Consider the following 21,616-nt stretch of genomic DNA (forward strand, 5'->3'; position numbering starts at 1 on the left):
TGGCTAGGCCACTCCAGGACCTTAATGTGCTTCTTCTTGAGCCACTCCTTTGTTGCCTTGGCCGTGTATTTTGGGTCATTGTCATGCTGGAATACCCATCCACGACCCATTTTCAATGCCCTGGCTGAGAGAAGGAGGTTCTCACCCAAGATTTGACGGTACATGGCCCCGTCCATCGTCCCTTTAGCAGAAAAACACCCCCAAAGCATAATGTTTCCACCTCCATGTTTAACGGTGGGAATGGTGTTCTTGGGGTCATAGGCAGCATTCCTCCTCCTCCAAACACGGCAAGTTGAGTTGATGCCAAAGAGCTCCATTTTGGTCTAATCTGACCACAACACTTTCACCCAGTTGTCCTCTGAATCATTCAGATGTTCATTGGCAAACTTCAGACGGGCATGTATATGTGCTTTCTTGAGCTGGGGGACCTTGCGGGCGCTGCAGGATTTCAGTCTTTCACGGCGTAGTGTGTTACCAACTGTTTTCTTGGTGACTATGGTCCCAGCTGCCTTGAGATCATTGACAAGATCCTCCCGTGTAGTTCTGGGCTGATTCCTCACCGTTCTCATGATCATTGCATCTCCACGAGGTGAGATCTTGCATGGAGTCCCAGGCCGAGGGAGGTTGACAGTTCTTTTGTGTTTCTTCCATTCGCGAATAATCGCACCAACTGTTGTCACCTTCTCACCAAGCTGCTTGGCGATGGTCTTGTAGCCCATTCCAGCCTTGTGTAGGTCTACAATCTTGTCCCTGACATCCTTGGAGAGCTCTTTGGTCTTGGCCATGGTGGTGGAATCTGATTGATTGATTTCTTCTGTGAACAGGTGTCTTATACAGGTAGCAAGCTGAGATTAGGAGCACTCCCTTTAAGAGTGTGCTCCTAAGCTCAGCTCGTTACCTGTATAAAAGACACCTGGGAGCCAGAAATCTTTCTGATTAAGAGGGGGTCAAATACTTATTTCTCTCATTAAAATGCAAATCAATTTATAACATTTTTGACATGCGTTTTTCTGGATTTTGTTGTTGTTATTCTGTTTCTAACTGTTCAAATAAAACTACCATTAAAATTATAGACTGATCATTTCTTTGTCAGTGGGCAAACGTACAAAATCAGCAGGGGATCAAATACTTTTTTCCCTCACTGTAGACCCATAGACTCACAGTGCAACCTGAGACTGCCTTTCTTTATAACTAAACACTCTGTGTTCAGCAGCTGGAGATGCATACCCCACCAAATGCCCTCCGCGTGCCCCCCGTGCGCCCTGCGTGTAGATGCTGGGTGCCCTGCCTGCCGTCCTAGACAGCACCATCGTGTACACCGGCAGCATCATGGCGCCGCTCCTGGGGAAGAACTTCGTCCATGCCGGGGTACAGAGCGCGGTGACGCGTAGCCTGCGAGGCCTGTCCCTTCCTCTCACCCCCACGCCTCCTGTCCGTGCCCTGTCAGCTCATCCACGCCATGTCCCTCTGTGTCCCCTCTGTGTCCCGTCTGTGTCCCGTCTATGTCCCGTCTGTGTCCTGTCTGTGCCCCGTCTGTGCCCCGTCTGTGTCCTGTCTGTGCCCCGTCTGTGTCCCGTCTGTTCCCCGTCTGTGCCCCGTCTGTGCCACAGGAGGTGGTGTCGGTGCCCCGAAGCTTTGCCCGGAGCCTGGCCGTGCAGATCGAGTCGGCGCGGCCCGGTGAGGAGCACCACACAGCTCCCCTAGAGAGCCCCCCCACACAGCCCCCCCAGAGAGCCCCTCTAGAGAGCCCCCCTAGAGAGCCCCCCCAGAGAGCCCCTCTAGAGAGCCCCCCCAGAGAACCCCCCCAGAGAGCCCCCCCAGAGAGCCCCCCCAGAGAGCCCCCCTAGAGAGCCCCCCTGGAGAGCCCCCCCACACAGCCCCCCCAGAGAGCCCCTCTAGAGAGCCCCCCTAGAGAGCCCCCCCAGAGAGCCCCTCTAGAGAGCCCCCCCAGAGAACCCCCCCAGAGAGCCCCCCCAGAGAGCCCCCCCAGAGAGCCCCCCCAGAGAGCCCCCCCAGAGAGCCCCCCCAGAGAGCCCCCCTAGAGAGCCCCCCCACACAGCCCCCCCAGAGAGCCCCCCTAGAGAGCCCCCCCAGAGAGCCCCCCCACATAGCCCCCCCACACAGCCCCCCCAGAGAACCCCCCCAGAGAGCCCTCCCAGAGAGCCCCCCACACAGCCCCCCCAGAGAGCCCCCCCAGAGAGCCCCCCCACACAGCCCCCCAGAGAACCCCAGAGAGCCCCCCCACACAGCCCCCCCACACAGCCCCCCCAGAGAGCCCCCCCAGAGAGCCCCCCCAGAGAGCCCCCCACACAGCCCCCCCAGAGAGCCCCCCCAGAGAGCCCCCCCACACAGCCCCCCCAGAGAGCCCCCCCAGAGAGCCCCCCCAGAGAGCCCCCCCAGAGAGCCCCCCCAGATAGCCCCCCTAGAGAGCCCCTCTAGAGATCCCCCCCAGAGAGCCCCCCTAGAGAGCCCCCCCAGAGAGCCCCCCTAGAGAGCCCCCCCAGAGAGCCCCCCTAGAGAGCCCCCCCAGAGAGCCCCCCCAGAGAGCCCCCCTAGATAGCCCCACCAGATAGCCCCCCCAGAGAGCACCCCCAGAGAGCCCCCCCAGAGAGCCCCCCCATAGAGCCCCCCTAGATAGCCCCCCCCAGATAGCCCGCCTAGAGAGCCCCCCCAGAGAGCCCCCCCAGATAGCCCCCCCAGAGAGCACCCCCAGAGAGCACCCCCAGAGAGCCCCCCTTGAGAGCCCCCCTAGAGAGCTCCCCTAGAGAGCCCCCCTAGAGAGCCCCCCTAGAGAGCCCCCCTAGAGAGCCCCCCCAGAGAGCCCCCCCAGAGAGCCTCCCAGAGAGCCCCCCAGAGAGCCCCCCTAGAGAGCCCCCCCACCCCTCACAATGTTGTATGTAGAGGACGGCAGAGCTTGATTCTGCTGCAGCTGCCGCCTCCCTGCCCATCCGTGGTTCCTCCACAATGCACTGCGAGCCAATCAAAACAGGGGGGGGGGGGGGTCAAGTTACGGCTCGATTTGTGCGCATTGCTTGCTAGTGAATCGACGCCGCGCTTGGTGGTCCGATTAATCGACACCCTTAACCTGGCTGTCGGATCGACCTCGAGCAGAATCGATACAATGGGGGTGAGGTCGCTTCAGTTATGAGCGGATTGGAGGCTCGGGTCCCATTTGGAGATGGCCCGCCACTGACATGAGGAGCCGCCACAAGGCGCTATAAGAGCTTCGAGCCATCTTGAGAAGCCGCGAGCCGTGAGCGACGAGCCGTGAAGAGCCGCGAGCCGCGAGGAGCCGTGATGAGCCGTGAGCTGTGTGGCGCCATGATGAGCCGTGATGAGCCGTGAGCTGTGATGAGCCGTGATGAGCCGTGGTGAGCCATGATGAGCCATGATGAGCCGTGATGAGCCGGGAGCCGTGAGGAGCCGTGATGAGCCGTGATGAGCCGCGAGCCTTGAGCTGTGTGGAGCCGTGATGAGCCGTGATGAGCCGTGAGCTGTGCGGAGCCATGATGAGCCGTGAGCTGTGCGGAGCCATGATGAGCCGTGATGAGTCGTGATGAGCCGTGATGAGCCGTGATGAGTCGTGAGGAGCCGTGATGAGCTGTGAGGAGCCGTGAGGAGCCGTGATGAGCCGTGATGAGCCGTGAGGAGCCGTGATGAGCCGTGAGGAGCCGTGATGAGCCGTGGTGAGCCGTGAGCTGTGAGGAGCCGTGATGAGCCGTGATGAGCCGTGATGAGCCGTGATGAACCGTGATGAGCCGTGAGCTGTGCGGAGCCGTGATGAGCCGTGAGCTGTGAGGAGCCGTGATGAGCCGTGGTGAGCCGTGAGCTTGTGAGGAGCCGTGATGAGCCGTGATGAGCCATGAGGAGTCATGATGAGCCGTTTCCGGCGATCCGAGCGAGTGGGCGCCGTTTCTCGGCAGAGTCTCGGCACGACTCGCGCCTGGACGAGTGGAGTGGCCTGGCCGTGCGGCTGCCCAACCTGACGCGCCTGCAGAGCGGGACCACCTTGCCCACACCAGCGCCACCGACGCCAACGCAGCAGGGTCCCCCGCCGGCGACCAGAGGGCAGCAGCTGCTCCCCTTGCCGCCGCCGCCACCACCTCCACCCAGCGAGATCCCCACATTCTGCATCGAGATAAAAGTGCGTGTGTGTGCACGTGTGTGTGTGCACGTGTGTGTGTGCACGTGTGTGTGTGTGTGTGTGCACGTGTGTGTGTGTGTGCACGTGTGTGTGTGTGTGTGTGCACGTGTGTGTGTGTGAACGTGTGTGGGTGTGTGCACGTGTGTATGTGTGTGTACGGGTCAGCGGTAGTGTAGCGGTTAGCGAGCTGTGCTACAAACATGGCAACCCGAGTTCGATTCCCGCTCACGGCCACCACCAATACCAGTGAAGATTATCTGAACGGGTCCTGGGCCTCCCCTAGGTCGACTCAGCCTCATATGAGTACCTGGTGCGGTGTGTAAACATTGTCACGAGGTTGACAAAGGCGGCCGGGCGTGATGCTTGCCATCCAACCCTCTCGTGTGCCGTGCCAGCCTTCATAGGTTCTCGATAACAGCACTTGCCCCAACAGTGTTCAGGCTATACGGGGGGATTTTTGTGTGTGTTTGGAGCGGTAGTGTAGCAGTTGGCGTATTGTGCTATGAACCCAGCAACCCGAGTTCCTATTCCCGCTCATGGACAATACCAATGACGATTATTTGAACCGTTCCTGGGCCTCCCTTTGGTCAACTCAGCCTCAAATGAGTACCTGGTGCGGTCTATAAAACATCGCCACTGGGGAGACAAAAAACGGTCAGGCGTGGGTGGTGCTGGCCACCCTCCCCTCGTGTGCCATTCCCGCCAAACTTGCCCCAACAGTCTGTTAAGGTTACGCGGGGGATCTTTGTCTGTGTGCGTTGGTGCAGCCCAAGTGCGGCTTCCTGCCCGGCGCGGCAAGCGTGGTGAATCCTCTGAAGCGCCGCGTGTGCCGCTACTGCATGCAGCAGTACCTCAAGGTGAGAGCGCCTGCCACGGGGGGAGAGAGAGAGAGACACGCAAACTCCAAATATATAAAGCAGGCGTCGGGATCGAACCCACGACCTCCTGCATACCAGGAGAGGGCGGTAACATCTCACCGCCGTAGCGCCCCAAACCTGTGGAGGGGTTCCAAATTTTGGTGATACGCTTCCTCTCTGCCGCTTAACTTTTCACGTAGATGTTCTATCGCGGCTATTTTTGACAATGCATCGACCCATACCTGCAGTGATGGGGGGGCGGTGTGGGGGCTAGATTGGGGAGGGTTGGTGGGGTGAGTACGTGCTCTTTCCAGTTGGCTATTATGGTGCGTTTTGCCATAGTAATGTGTTGGCCTGCCTGGATAGGGTGGGGATGTTTGCATTGCGATCGACGTGACTATAAAGTAGCGAGTGATCGTCTGAAGGAAAAACAAAAACGTGTTAAATATCAGGGACAGTACCAGAAGGCTCCCTTCATTCGTTTGTTCAGAAGAAGAGCCACTCCGTGTTGTTTGGCAGTTGCCTGTCCCGGGTAGAGGACTATCCACCCCTCATAGTGACTGGAGCCAGAACCAGTTCACAGGACCTCCTGAATATCACAGAGATTCAGGTTGTACCAGTCCAGCTCCTGACAGAGTGAGCGTTCGAACATTCCACGTGGCCACTCGCAATGGCTTTTCGCCGTTTCTGGAGGAACCCCGAGGGTACGGGTTGAGTCTCCGATGTGGTGGCTTCGAGCGCCATGAGAACACCTTATTAGAATCAGCCTTCCCACCCCTGTGGCATTGCTCACAGCCATCACGGCGTTACCGTCCAGCACCGCCGACGATGTAGGGGGTTGTTTTTGCCGGATGCATGCACACGCACGCGCGCGGGCACACGTGCGTTGTACTGATGCCGTGGTTGCTGGAGGTGCTAGGATCGTTACTTTCAGAACCGGTAGTGCAGCGGTTAGTGCACTGCACTGCGAACCCGGCGACCCGAGTTCGATTCCAGCTCACGGCCACCACCAGCACCAGTGACGATTATTTGAACCAGTCCTTGTCCTTCTCTAGGTCGACTCAGCCACACATGAGTACCTGGTGCGGTGTGTAGTAAACATCGCCATTGAGACAAAGACGGCCGGGCGTGGTGCTCGCCACCCAACCCCCCTCGTGTGCCGTGCTGGCTTTCATAGGCGCTGCTCACTAACGGCACTTGCCCCCAACATTCTGTTCCCCTTTTTCCCGTCCCGAGACGTCTGCAAGGTGCAGGGTGGGTGGGTGTCCCCATTCCCCACTGAATGTCAGAACGCGTAAGCTGTTCAGTGTTAATCTTATTCAGAGAAACGTAGCGCCGCAGTTTTTAAAGACGTTGTTACTCACTGCAGAAAACCATGGTGACACGACCGCCGCACGCCCCTCCCCGCGTGACCTTGTGGGGTTAAGGCTGCACTGGGAATCTTTGTCTTTGCCGCACACCGCCTCTGGCCACTTCTTGCGACCCTCGCTTGCTCCGTGATCACCGCGTGATCTCCGTGTGATCTCCGTGTGACCTCTGCGCGACCTATGCATTCTCCCCAGGTCGCCAACGGGAAGTGTCGGCAGGTCAGCGACTACTGCCCTCTTGACCTCTACTCGGGGTGAGTGCGCACACGTCGAATCATCATTGCTCACGGCCGTCACCGTCACTCACCCACTTGCCCACTCACCCACCCGCTCACCCAATCACTCTCCCGCTCACCCAATCACGCTCCCGCCCACCCACTCACTTATTCACCCACCTACTTACCGCGGGTGAGTTGGAGGGCGACTCTCACAGCCACTCGATTTAAAGCTTTCGTGACTGCAGGGATTCATCTTCTTGGTTTTTTTTCGGTAAAGTCACGTAGAAAGGAAGTAATAAAATAATAAAAATAAAACAATAAAACAACTCTCACGACGTTTCGGCTACAACGCAAGCAGCCGTCTTCAGGTGAAGAATGAGACACTGCCAAGCTAGGAGCTTATATATAAGCTGAGTTGGAGGTGGAAGAAGAGCGCCTTAACAAAAGAATGTGCATATCAAGAGGAATTTAGCATATTCATGGGAAATGCGTAGGAGGTGGGCGGGGGGGTTTCAAAGTCATATTATGCCCATGCATTATGCAGGATCAGCAGCACCAAAGGGAGGGGGCAGGGGGTAGCATTAAGAAAGGGAGGGCATGTTAATAGTATGTAGAAGCAATGAAACATGTGAATGGGAGAACGGTGGCAGGAGACCCGCAGCGGAGCAAATAATGCATTCCCTGTGGAGAACACAAGATACACAGTTGATGCCAGTGAGTGAACTGCGGTCTGAAAGTCACCGTAAACGTGAACAACAATCAGTTAAGATCCGAAATGGTTTATTACGTCCTTCCAATGATTGCTGAGCCAGAATCCATCTTCTCGGTTGAAATTGTCTCTGTGTTTGTATATGTGGATCGCCTCATGAACGAATCTCTCATGGTAGCCAGATGGCTTGCAGAGAATCTCTGTCTTGGAGAAGTCAATGTCATGTGAGCCCACTGAATTGTAACAGTGATCTGCCACGGCTGAGGTGTTTGTCCTACCGTGTTTCAGGTCTGCTTTATGTTCACGGATGCGGTCCGAGACATGTCGTTTGGTTTCTCCAATGTAACTGCTACCACAGAGGCAACTTAGTTTGTAGACGCCAGGGTACTGTATGTCTGGAACCACGTCTTTTACAGATGGGACCAGATCACGGATTTTATGTACTGTGTTGAATCGTACCTGAATCTTGTGTTTAATCAGGATTTTGGAGATCTTTTTTGTGATCCTAGCAATGTAGGGTAAGGTGATGGTTTTGAAAGGCTACTCAACAGGATCCTTCTTGATGGTTGGAGTGATGGCTTTTCGGATTGTGTAGTCGGAGTAACCATTAGCCTTAAGAGCTTGGCGTACGTGTTTGAGTTCACTGGCAATGTGTTCCTGGTCGGAGATGCATTGGGCTCTATGGTATAGAGTCTTGATGAGGGAGTTCTTCTGGGATGGATGCTGCTGATCCTGCATAATGCATGGGCATAATATGACTTTGAAACCCCCCCGCCCACCTCCTACGCATTTCCCATGAATATGCTAAATTCCTCTTGATATGCACATTCTTTTGTTCAGGCGCTCTTCTTCCACCTCCAACTCAGCTTATATATAAGTTCCTAGCTTGGTAGTCTCATTCTTCACCTGAAGACGGCTGCTTGCGTTGTAGCCGAAACGTCGTGAGAGTTGTTTTATTGTGTTTTATTTTTATTATTTTATTACTTCCCTTCTACGTGACTTTACCGAAAAAACCAAGAAGATCTCACAGCCACGTCTAAACAGCTACGCGATTTGTGCAGTGTTCCCCTTGAAGTTGCGTCGAGCATCTTCAGGACAGAGTTCGGGAAGCGAGAGTGGACTCTGCGACCGAGTTAATTCTGACTTCTTGGATATTGACGAAGATGAGACATCACGTCACTGATCACTGAGAAAGATGGCCCTTTTTCTTCCGTGCGGCTGCTGATGTGGACGCGGAGCACCGACTACAATTTCACATTCAGGTGGTCAAGCCCAGATAACCGCGTTAGGAGCAGCGGAGCCATGAATCATCATCGCCGCAATGTCTCTGCTTCAGGTTGTTGCGTCGTCATACGTTGCATGGTCTCTCTCAGATGACCACAGTCGCCAGACTACTACAGGAGAGTTTTTTTAATGATCCATTTGTGCATCATCGGGTATCTGGATCTGCCGCTGCTGGCATGGTTTGCGCAGCGGATGCGGTTTAGGGTAGACCACGAGCAGCTTCGTAGACGGTCAAAACCCTCGGGGATCTTCTGGCGTGCCTGGGGTCGTTCGCAAGTGGCACCGAGAACAGCTCTTCCTCTCTCTGCAGCCTACAGCGGGGCTGGCCGCTAAACGTTCGCTCGCCCCAACCAACGACGGAAGGGGCTGCTCTGTGGGGGGTGGGATCTCTGACTGCCTCGGTGTGCTTTGCAGGGACGGAAGCCGCATGTCTTTTGCCATCAGGAGCCTCATGAAGAATTCTCAGAACAACTTCAGGGTGTTCAAGGTGAAGCCGGACCTAAGCTCACCACATGGCTCATCAGCACTAAACTCACCACACGGCTCACTGGCACTAAACTCACCACACGGCTCACTGGCACTAAACTCACCACACGGCTCACTAGCACTAAACTCACCACACAGTTCACTGCCACTAAACTCACCACACGGCTCACTGGCACTAAACTCACCACACGGCTCACTGGCACTAAACTCACCACACGGCTCACTAGCACTAAACTCACCACACAGTTCACTGGCACTAAACTCACCAGATGGCTCACTGGCACTAAACTCACCACACGGCTTACTGGCACTAAACTCACCACACAGTTCACTGGCACTAAACTCACCACACGGCTCACTGGCACTAAACTCACCAGATGGCTCACTGCCACTAAACTCACCACACAGCTCACTGGCACTAAACTCACCACACAGTTCACTGGCACTAAACTCACCAGATGGCTCACTGGCACTAAACTCACCACACAGTTCACTGGCACTAAACTCACCACACGGCTCACTGGCACTAAACTCACCACACAGTTCACTGGCACTAAACTCCCACACGGCTCATTGGCACTAAACTCACCAGATGGCTCACTGGCACTAAACTCACCACACAGTTCACTGGCACTAAACTCACCACACGGCTCACTGGCACTAAACTCACCACACAGTTCACTGGCACTAAACTCACCACACGGCTCATTGGCACTAAACTCACCAGATGGCTCACTGGCACTAAACTCACCACACGGCTCACTGGCACTAAACTCACCACACGGCTCACTAGCACTAAACTCACCACAGTTCACTGCCACTAAACTCACCACACGGCTCACTGGCACTAAACTCACCACATGGTTCACTGGCACTAAACTCACCACACGGCTCACTGGTACTAAACTCACCACACGGCTCACTAGCACTAAACTCACCACACAGTTCACTGGCACTAAACTCACCAGATAGCTCACTGGCACTAAACCCACCACACAGTTCACTGGCACTAAACTCACCACACGGCTTACTGGCACTAAACTCACCACACAGTTCACTGGCACTAAACTCACCACACGGCTCACTGGCACTAAACTCACCAGATGGCTCACTGGCACTAAACTCACCACACAGCTCACTGGCACTAAACTCACCACACAGTTCACTGGCACTAAACTCACCAGATGGCTCACTGGCACTAAACTCACCACACAGTTCACTGGCACTAAACTCACCACACGGCTCACTGGCACTAAACTCACCACACAGTTCACTGGCACTAAACTCACCACACGGCTCATTGACACTAAACTCACCAGATGGCTCACTGGCACTAAACTCACCACACAGCTCACTGGCACTAAACTCACCACACGGCTCACTGGCACTAAACTCACCACACAGCTCACTGGCACTAAACTCACCACACGGCTCACTGGCACTAAACTCACCAGATGGCTCACTGGCACTAAACTCACCACACAGCTCACTGGCACTAAACTCACCACACAGTTCACTGGCACTAAACTCACCAGATGGCTCACTGGCACTAAACTCACCACACAGTTCACTGGCACTAAACTCACCACACGGCTCACTGGCACTAAACTCACCACACAGTTCACTGGCACTAAACTCACCACACGGCTCATTGACACTAAACTCACCAGATGGCTCACTGGCACTAAACTCACCACACAGCTCACTGGCACTAAACTCACCACACGGCTCACTGGCACTAAACTCACCACACAGCTCACTGGCACTAAACTCACCACATGGTTCACTGGCACTAAACTCACCACATGGCTCACTGGCACTAAACTCACCACACGGCTCACTAGCACTAAACTCACCACAGTTCACTGCCACTAAACTCACCACACGGCTCACTGGCACTAAACTCACCACATGGTTCACTGGCACTAAACTCACCACACGGCTCACTGGTACTAAACTCACCACACGGCTCACTAGCACTAAACTCACCACACAGCTCACTGGCACTAAACTCACCACATGGTTCACTGGCACTAAACTCACCACATGGCTCACTGGCACTAAGCTCACCACACGGCTCACTAGCACTAAACTCACCACAGTTCACTGCCACTAAACTCACCACACGGCTCACTGGCACTAAACTCACCACATGGTTCACTGGCACTAAACTCACCACACGGCTCACTGGTACTAAACTCACCACACGGCTCACTTGCACTAAACTCACCACACAGTTCACTGGCACTAAACTCACCAGATAGCTCACTGGCACTAAACTCACCACACAGTTCACTGGCACTAAACTCACCACACGGCTTACTGGCACTAAACTCACCACACAGTTCACTGGCACTAAACTCACCACACGGCTCACTGGCACTAAACTCACCAGATGGCTCACTGGCACTAAACTCACCACACAGCTCACTGGCACTAAACTCACCACACAGTTCACTGGCACTAAACTCACCAGATGGCTCACTGGCACTAAACTCACCACACAGTTCACTGGCACTAAACTCAACACACGGCTCACTGGCACTAAACTCACCACACAGTTCACTGGCACTAAACTCACCACACGGCTCATTGACACTAAACTCACCAGATGGCTCACTGGCACTAAACTCACCACACAGCTCACTGGGACTAAACTCACCACACGGCTCACTGGCACTAAACTCACCACACAGCTCACTGGCACTAAACTCACCACATGGTTCACTGGCACTAAGCTCACCACACAGCTCACTGGCACTTAACTCTTCACACAGTTCACTGGCACTAAACTCACCAGATGGCTCACTGGCACTAAACTCACCACACGGTTCACTGGCACTAAACTCACCACACAGCTCACTGGCACTAAACTCACCACACGGCTCACTGGCACTAAACTCACCACACGGCTCACTGGCACTAAACTCACCACACGGCTCACTGGCACTAAACTCACCACACGGCTTACTGGCACTAAACTCACCACACAGTTCACTGGCACTAAACTCACCACACGGCTCACTGGCACTAAACTCACCAGATGGCTCACTGGCACTAAACTCACCACACAGCTCACTGGCACTAAACTCACCACACAGTTCACTGGCACTAAACTCACCAGATGGCTCACTGGCACTAAACTCACCACACAGTTCACTGGCACTAAACTCAACACACGGCTCACTGGCACTAAACTCACCACACAGTTCACTGGCACTAAACTCACCACACGGCTCATTGACACTAAACTCACCAGATGGCTCACTGGCACTAAACTCACCACACAGCTCACTGGGACTAAACTCACCACACGGCTCACTGGCACTAAACTCACCACACAGCTCACTGGCACTAAACTCACCACATGGTTCACTGGCACTAAGCTCACCACACAGCTCACTGGCACTTAACTCTTCACACAGTTCACTGGCACTAAACTCACCAGATGGCTCACTGGCACTAAACTCACCACACGGTTCACTGGCACTAAACTCACCACACAGCTCACTGGCACTAAACTCACCACACGGCTCACTGGCACTAAACTCACCACACGGCTCACTGGCACTAAACTCACCACACAGTTCACTGGCACTAAACTCACCACATGGTTTACTGTCACTAAACTCACCACACAGCTCACTGGCACTAAACTCACCACACAGCTCACTGGCACTAAACTCACCACACGCTTCACTGGCACTAAACTCACCACAGAGCTCACTGGCACTAAACTCACCACACGTCTCACTGGCATTAAACTCACCAGATGGCTCACTGGCACTAAACTCACCACACAGCTCACTGGCACTAAACTCACCACACGGCTCACTGGCACTAAACTCACCACACAGCTCACTGGCACTAAACTCACCACATGGTTCACTGGCACTAAACTCACCACACAGCTCACTGGCACTTAACTCTCCACACAGTTCACTGGCACTAAACTCTCCACACGGCTCACTGGCACTAAATTCACCACACGGTTCACTGGCACTAAACTCAGCACACGGCTCACTGGCACCAAACTCACCAGATGGCTCACTGGCACTAAACTCACCACACGGCTCACTGGCACTTAACTCTCCACGCAGTTCACTGGCACTAAACTCACCACACGGCTCACTGGCACTAAACTCACCACACAGCTCACTGGCACTAAACTCACCACACGGCTTACTGGCACTAAAGTCACCGTACAGCTCACTGGCACTAAACTCACCACACGGCTCACTGGCACTAAACTCACCACACGGCTCACTGGCACTAAACTCACCACACGGTTCACTGGCACTAAACTCACCACACGGCTCACTGGCACCAAACTCACCAGATGGCTCACTGGCACTAAACTCACCACACGGCTCACTGGCACTAAAGTCACCGTATAGCTCACTGGCACTAAACTCACCACACGGCTCACTGGCACTAAACTCGCCACACGTCTCACTGGCATTAAACTCACCAGATGGCTCACTGGCACTAAACTCACCACACAGCTCACTGACACTAAACTCACCACACGGCTCACTGGCACTAACCTCACCACACAGCTCACTGGCACTAAACTCGCCACACGGCTCACTGGCACTAAACTCACCACACGGCGCACTGGCACTAAACTCACCACACGTCTCACTGGCACTTAACTTACCAGATGGCTCACTGGCACTAAACTCACCACACAGCTCACTGGCACTAAACTCACCACACAGCTCACTGGCACTAAACTCACCACACAGCTCACTGGCACTAAACTCACCACACGGCTCACTGGCACTAAACTCACCACACAGCTCACTGGCACTAAACTCACCACATGGCTCACTGGCACTTAACTTTCCACACAGTTCACTGGCACTAAACTCTCCACATGGCTCACTGGCACTAAACTCACCACACGGTTCACTGGCACTAAACTCACCACACGGCTCACTGGCACTAAACTCGCCACACGACTCACTGGCACTAAACTCACCACACGGCTCACTGGCACTAAACTCACCACACGGCTCACTGGCACTAAACTCACCACACGGTTCACTGGCACTAAACTCACCACACGGCTCACTGGCACTAAACTCGCCACACGGCTCACTGGCACTAAACTCACCACACGGCTCACTGGCACTAAAGTCACCGTACAGCTCACTGGCACTAAACTCACCACACAGCTCACTGGCACTAAACTCACCACACGGCTCACTGGCACTAAACTCACCACACGGTTCACTGGCACTAAACTCACCACACGGCTCACTGGCACTAAAGTCACCGCACAGCTCACTGGCATTAAACTCACCACACAGCTCACTGGCACTAAACTCACCACATGGTTCACTGGCACTAAACTCACCACATGGCTCACTGGCACTAAACTCTCCACACAGTTCACTGGCACTAAACCCACCACACGGCTCACTGGCACTAAACTCACCACACAGCTCACTAGCACTAAACTCACCACACGGCTTACTGGCACTAAACTCACCACACGGCTCACTGGCACTAAAGTCACCATACAGCTCACTGGCACTAAACTCACCACACGGCTCACTGGCACTAAAGTCACCACACGGCTCACTGGCACTAAACTCACCACACGGCTCACTGGCACTAAACTCACCACACGGCTCACTGGCACTAAACTCACCACACGGTTCACTGGCACTAAACTCACCACACGGTTCACTGGCACTAAACTCACCACACGGCTCACTGGCACTAAACTCGCCACACGGCTCACTGGCACTAAACTCACCACACGGCGCACCAGCACTAAACTCACCACACGGTTCACTGGCACTAAACTCACCACATGGCTCACTGGCACTAAACTCACCACACAGCTCACTGGCACTAACTCACCACACAGCTCACTGGCACTAAACTCACCACACGGTTCACTGGCACTAAACTCACCACGCAGCTCACTGGCACTAAACTCACCACACAGCTCACTGGCACTAAACTCACCAGACGGCTCACTGGCACTAAACTCACCACATGGTTCACTGGCACTAAACTCACCACACGGCTCACTGGCACTAAACTCTCCACACAGTTCACTGGCACTAAACTCACCACACGGCTCACTGGCACTAAACTCACCACATGGCTCACTGGCACTAAACTCACCACACGTCTCACTGGCACCAAACTTACCAGATGGCTCACTGGCACTAAACTCACCACACAGCTCACTGGCACTAAACTCACCACACAGCTCACTGGCACTAAACTCACCACACAGCTCACTGGCACTAAACTCACCACACGGCTCACTGGCACTAAACTCACCACACAGCTCACTGGCACTAAACTCACCACACGGCTCACTGGCACTTAACTTTCCACACAGTTCACTGGCACTAAACTCTCCACACGGCTCACTGGCACTAAACTCACCACACAGTTCACTGGCACTAAACTCACCACACGGCTCACTGGCACTAAACTCACCAGATGGCTCACTGGCACTAAGCTCACCACACGGCTCACTGGCATTAAACTCACCACACGGCTCACTGGCACTGAACTCACCACACGGCTCACTGGCACTAAACTCTCCACACAGTTCACTGGCACTAAACTCACCACACGGCTCACTGGCACTAAACTCACCACATGGCTCACTGGCACTAAACTCACCACACGTCTCACTGGCACCAAACTTACCAGATGGCTCACTGGCACTAAACTCACCACACAGCTCACTGGCACTAAACTCACCACACAGCTCACTGGCACTAAACTCACCACACAGCTCACTGGCACTAAACTCACCACACGGCTCACTGGCACTAAACTCACCACACAGCTCACTGGCACTAAACTCACCACACGGCTCACTGGCACTTAACTTTCCACACAGTTCACTGGCACTAAACTCTCCACACGGCTCACTGGCACTAAACTCACCACACAGTTCACTGGCACTAAACTCACCACACGGCTCACTGGCACTAAACTCACCAGATGGCTCACTGGCACTAAACTCACCACACGGCTCACTGGCATTAAACTCACCACACGGCTCACTGGCACTGAACTCACCACACGGCTCACTGGCACTAAACTCACCACACGGCTCACTGGCACTAAACTCACCACACGACTCACTAGCACTAAACTCACCACATGGCTCACTGGCACTAAACTCACCACACGTCTCACTGGCACTAAACTCACAACACAGCTCACTGGCACTAAACTCACCACACGGCTCACTGGTACTAAACTCACCACACAGCTCACTGGCACTAAACTCACCACACAGTTCACTGGCACTAAACTCACCACACGGTTCACTGGCACTAAACTCACCACATGGCTCACTGGCACTAAACTCTCCACACAGTTCAGTGGCACTGAACTCACCACACGGTTCACTGGCACTAAACTCACCACATGGCTCACTGGCACTAAACTCACCAGACGGCTCACTGGCACTAAACTTGCCACATGGCTCACTGGCACTAAGCTCACCACATGGCTCACTGGCACTAAACTCACCACACGGTTCACTGGCACTAAACTCACCACACGGCTCACTGGCACTAAACTCACCACACAGCTCACTGGCACTAAACTCACCACATGGCTCACTTGCACTAAACTCACCACACGGCTCACTGGCACTAAACTCACCAGACGGCTCACTGGCACTAAACTCACCACACGGTTCACTGGCTCTAAACTCACCACACAGCTCACTGGTACTAAACTCACCACACGGCTCACTGGCACTAAACTCACCACACAGTTCACTGGCACTAAACTCACCACATGGTTCACTGGCACTAAACTCACCACACAGCTCACTGGCACTAAACTCACCACACAGTTCACTGGCACTAAACTCACCACACGGCTCACTGGCACTAAACTCACCACATGGTTCACTGGCACTAAACTCACCACATGGCTCACTGGCACTAAACTGCCCACACAGTTCACTGGCACTGAACTCACCACACGGTTCACTGGCACTAAACTCACCACATGGCTCACTGGCACTAAACTCACCAGACGGCTCACTGGCACTAAACTTACCACATGGCTCACTGGCACTAAGCTCACCACATGGCTCACTGGCACTAAACTCACCACACGTTTCACTGGCACTAAACTCACCACACAGCTCACTGGCACTAAACTCACCACACAGCTCACTGGCACTAAACTAACCACATGGCTCACTGGCACTAAACTCACCACACGTTTCACTGGCACTAAAGTCACCGCACAGCTCACTGGCACTAAACTCACCACACAGCTCACTGGCACTAAACTCACCACACGGCTCACTGGCACTAAACTCACCACACGGTTCACTGGCACTAAACTCACCACACGGCTCACTGGCACTAAACTCACCACACAGCTCACTGGCACTAAACTCACCACATTGCTCACTGGCACTAAACTCACCACACGGCTCACTGGCACTAAACTCACCACATGGTTCACTGGCACTAAACTCACCACAAAGCTCACTGGCACTAAACTCACCACACAGCTCACTGGCACTAAACTCACCACACAGTTCACTGGCGCTAAACTCACATGGCTCACTGGCACTAAACTCACCACATGGTTCACTGGCACTAAACTCACCACATGGCTCATTGGCACTAAACTCTCCACACATTTCACTGGCACTGAACTCACCACACGGTTCACTGGCACTAAACTCACCACACAGCTCACTGGCACTAAACTCACCACATGGCTCACTGGCACTAAACTCACCACATGGCTCACTGGCACTAAACTCACCACACGGTTCACTGGCTCTAAACTCACCACACAGCTCACTGGTACTAAACTCACCACACGGCTCACTGGCACTAAACTCACCACACAGTTCACTGGCACTAAACTCACCACATGGTTCACTGGCACTAAACTCACCACACAGCTCACTGGCACTAAACTCACCACACAGTTCACTGGCACTAAACTCACCACACGGCTCACTGGCACTAAACTCACCACATGGTTCACTGGCACTAAACTCACCACATGGCTCACTGGCACTAAACTCCCCACACAGTTCACTTGCACTGAACTCACCACACGGTTCACTGGCACTAAACTCACCACATGGCTCACTGGCACTAAACTCACCACACGGCTCACTGGCATTAAACTCACCACACGGCTCACTGGCACTAAACTCACCAGACGGCTCACTGGCACTAAACTTACCACATGGCTCACTGGCACTAAACTCACCACACAGTTCACTGGCGCTAAACTCACATGGCTCACTGGCACTAAACTCACCACATGGTTCACTGGCACTAAACTCACCACATGGCTCATTGGCACTAAACTCTCCACACATTTCACTGGCACTGAACTCACCACACGGTTCACTGGCACTAAACTCACCACACAGCTCACTGGCACTAAACTCACCACATGGCTCACTGGCACTAAACTCACCACATGGCTCACTGGCACTAAACTCACCACACGGTTCACTGGCTCTAAACTCACCACACAGCTCACTGGTACTAAACTCACCACACGGCTCACTGGCACTAAACTCACCACACAGTTCACTGGCACTAAACTCACCACATGGTTCACTGGCACTAAACTCACCACACAGCTCACTGGCACTAAACTCACCACACAGTTCACTGGCACTAAACTCACCACACGGCTCACTGGCACTAAACTCACCACATGGTTCACTGGCACTAAACTCACCACATGGCTCACTGGCACTAAACTCCCCACACAGTTCACTTGCACTGAACTCACCACACGGTTCACTGGCACTAAACTCACCACATGGCTCACTGGCACTAAACTCACCACACGGCTCACTGGCATTAAACTCACCACACGGCTCACTGGCACTAAACTCACCAGACGGCTCACTGGCACTAAACTCACCAGACGGCTCACTGGCACTAAACTTACCACATGGCTCACTGGCACTAAACTCATCACACAGTTCACTGGCACTAAACTCACCACACGGTTCACTGGCACTAAAGTCACCGCACAGCTCACTGGCACTAAACTCACCACACGGCTCACTGGCACTTAACTTTCCACACAGTTCACTGGCACTAAACTCTCTACACGGCTCACTGGCACTAAACTCACCACACGGTTCACTGGCACTAAACTCACCAAACGGCTCACTGGCACTAAACTCACCAGATGGCTCACTGGCACTAAACTCACCACACGGCTCACTGGCATTAAACTCACCACAAGGCTCACTGGCACTAAACTCACCACACGGCTCACTGGCACTAAACTCACCACACGGCTCACTGGCACTAAACTCACCACACGGTTCACTGGCACTAAACTCACCACATGGCTCACTGGCACTAAACTCTCCACACAGTTCACTGGCACTGAACTCACCACACGGTTCACTGGCACTAAACTCACCACATGGCTCACTGGCACTAAACTCACCAGACCGCTCACTGGCACTAAACTTGCCACATGGCTCACTGGCACTAAGCTCACCACATGGCTCACTGGCACTAAACTCACCACACGTTTCACTGGCACTAAACTCACCACACAGCTCACTGGCACTAAACTCACCACACAGCTCACTGGCACTAAACTCACCACACGTTTCACTGGCACTAAAGTCACCGCACAGCTCACTGGCACTAAACTCACCACACAGCTCACTGGCACTAAACTCACCACACGGCTCACTGGCACTAAACTCACCACACGGTTCACTGGCACTAAACTCACCACACGGCTCACTGGCACTAAACTCACCACACAGCTCACTGGCACTAAACTCACCACATTGCTCACTGGCACTAAACTCACCACACGGCTCACTGGCACTAAACTCACCAGACGGCTCACTGGCACTAAACTCACCACACGGTTCACTGGCACTAAACTCACCACACAGCTCACTGGTACTAAACTCACCACACGGCTCACTGGCACTAAACTCACCACACAGTTCACTGGCACTAAACTCACCACATGGTTCACTGGCACTAAACTCACCACAAAGCTCACTGGCACTAAACTCACCACACAGCTCACTGGCACTAAACTCACCACACAGTTCACTGGCGCTAAACTCACATGGCTCACTGGCACTAAACTCACCACATGGTTCACTGGCACTAAACTCACCACATGGCTCACTGGCACTAAACTCTCCACACATTTCACTGGCACTGAACTCACCACACGGTTCACTGGCACTAAACTCACCACATGGCTCACTGGCACTAAACTCACCAGACGGCTCACTGGCACTAAACTTACCACATGGCTCACTGGCACTAAGCTCACCACATGGCTCACTGGCACTAAACTCATCACACTGTTCACTGGCACTAAACTCACCACACAGCTCACTGGCACTAAACTCACCACACAGCTCACTGGCACTAAACTCACCACATGGCTCACTGGCACTAAACTCACCACACGGTTCACTGGCACTAAAGTCAACGCACAGCTCACTGGCACTAAACTCACCACACGGCTCACTGGCACTTAACTTTCCACACAGTTCACTGGCACTGAACTCTCTACACGGCTCACTGGCACTAAACTCACCACACGGTTCACTGGCACTAAACTCACCGCACGGCTCACTGGCACTAAACTCACCAGATGGCTCACTGGCACTAAACTCACCACACGGCTCACTGGCATTAAACTCACCACACGGCTCACTGGCACTAAACTCACCACACGGCTCACTGGCACTAAACTCACCACACGGCTCACTGGCACTAAACTCACCACACGGTTCACTGGCACTAAACTCACCACATGGCTCACTGTCACTAAACTCTCCACACAGTTCACTGGCACTGAACTCACCACACGGTTCACTGGCACTAAACTCACCACATGGCTCACTGGCACTAAACTCACCAGACGGCTCACTGGCACTAAACTTGCCACATGGCTCACTGGCTCTAAGCTCACCACATGGCTCACTGGCACTAAACTCACCACACGGTTCACTGGCACTAAACTCACCACACGGCTCACTGGCACTAAACTCACCACACGGTTCACTGGCACTAAACTCACCACACGGCTCACTGGCACTAAACTCACCACACAGCTCACTGGCACTAAACTCACCACATGGCTCACTTGCACTAAGCTCATCACACGGCTCACTGGCACTAAACTCACCAGACGGCTCACTGGCACTAAACTCACCACACGGTTCACTGGCTCTAAACTCACCACACAGCTCACTGGTACTAAACTCACCACACGGCTCACTGGCACTAAACTCACCACACAGTTCACTGGCACTAAACTCACCACATGGTTCACTGGCACTAAACTCACCACACAGCTCACTGGCACTAAACTCACCACACAGTTCACTGGCACTAAACTCACCACACGGCTCACTGGCACTAAACTCACCACATGGTTCACTGGCACTAAACTCACCACATGGCTCACTGGCACTAAACTCCCCACACAGTTCACTGGCACTGAACTCACCACACGGTTCACTGGCACTAAACTCACCACATGGCTCACTGGCA

The 21,616-nt window shown here is 53.7% G+C and overlaps 1 protein-coding gene across 2 annotated transcripts in view; it reads left to right on the top strand.

The window, feature by feature from the left end:
• Positions 1-21,616, top strand: part of IPPK (inositol-pentakisphosphate 2-kinase) — a 69,827-nt gene that overhangs the window by 24,663 nt on the left and 23,548 nt on the right. For both annotated transcript variants that reach the window (XM_078612160.1, XM_078612162.1), the window contains exons 3-8: positions 1,273-1,368; positions 1,611-1,677; positions 3,924-4,144; positions 4,912-5,001; positions 6,564-6,622; positions 8,994-9,066. In XM_078612160.1, coding sequence (XP_078468286.1) covers positions 1,273-1,368; positions 1,611-1,677; positions 3,924-4,144; positions 4,912-5,001; positions 6,564-6,622; positions 8,994-9,066 — 606 coding nt within the window. The remainder of the gene's footprint in view (positions 1-1,272; positions 1,369-1,610; positions 1,678-3,923; positions 4,145-4,911; positions 5,002-6,563; positions 6,623-8,993; positions 9,067-21,616) is intronic.

This window comes from Lampetra planeri, chromosome 38 (genome assembly GCF_965212315.1).
Source record: "Lampetra planeri chromosome 38, kcLamPlan1.2.h2, whole genome shotgun sequence".
NCBI classification, from domain to species: Eukaryota; Metazoa; Chordata; class Hyperoartia; order Petromyzontiformes; family Petromyzontidae; genus Lampetra; species Lampetra planeri.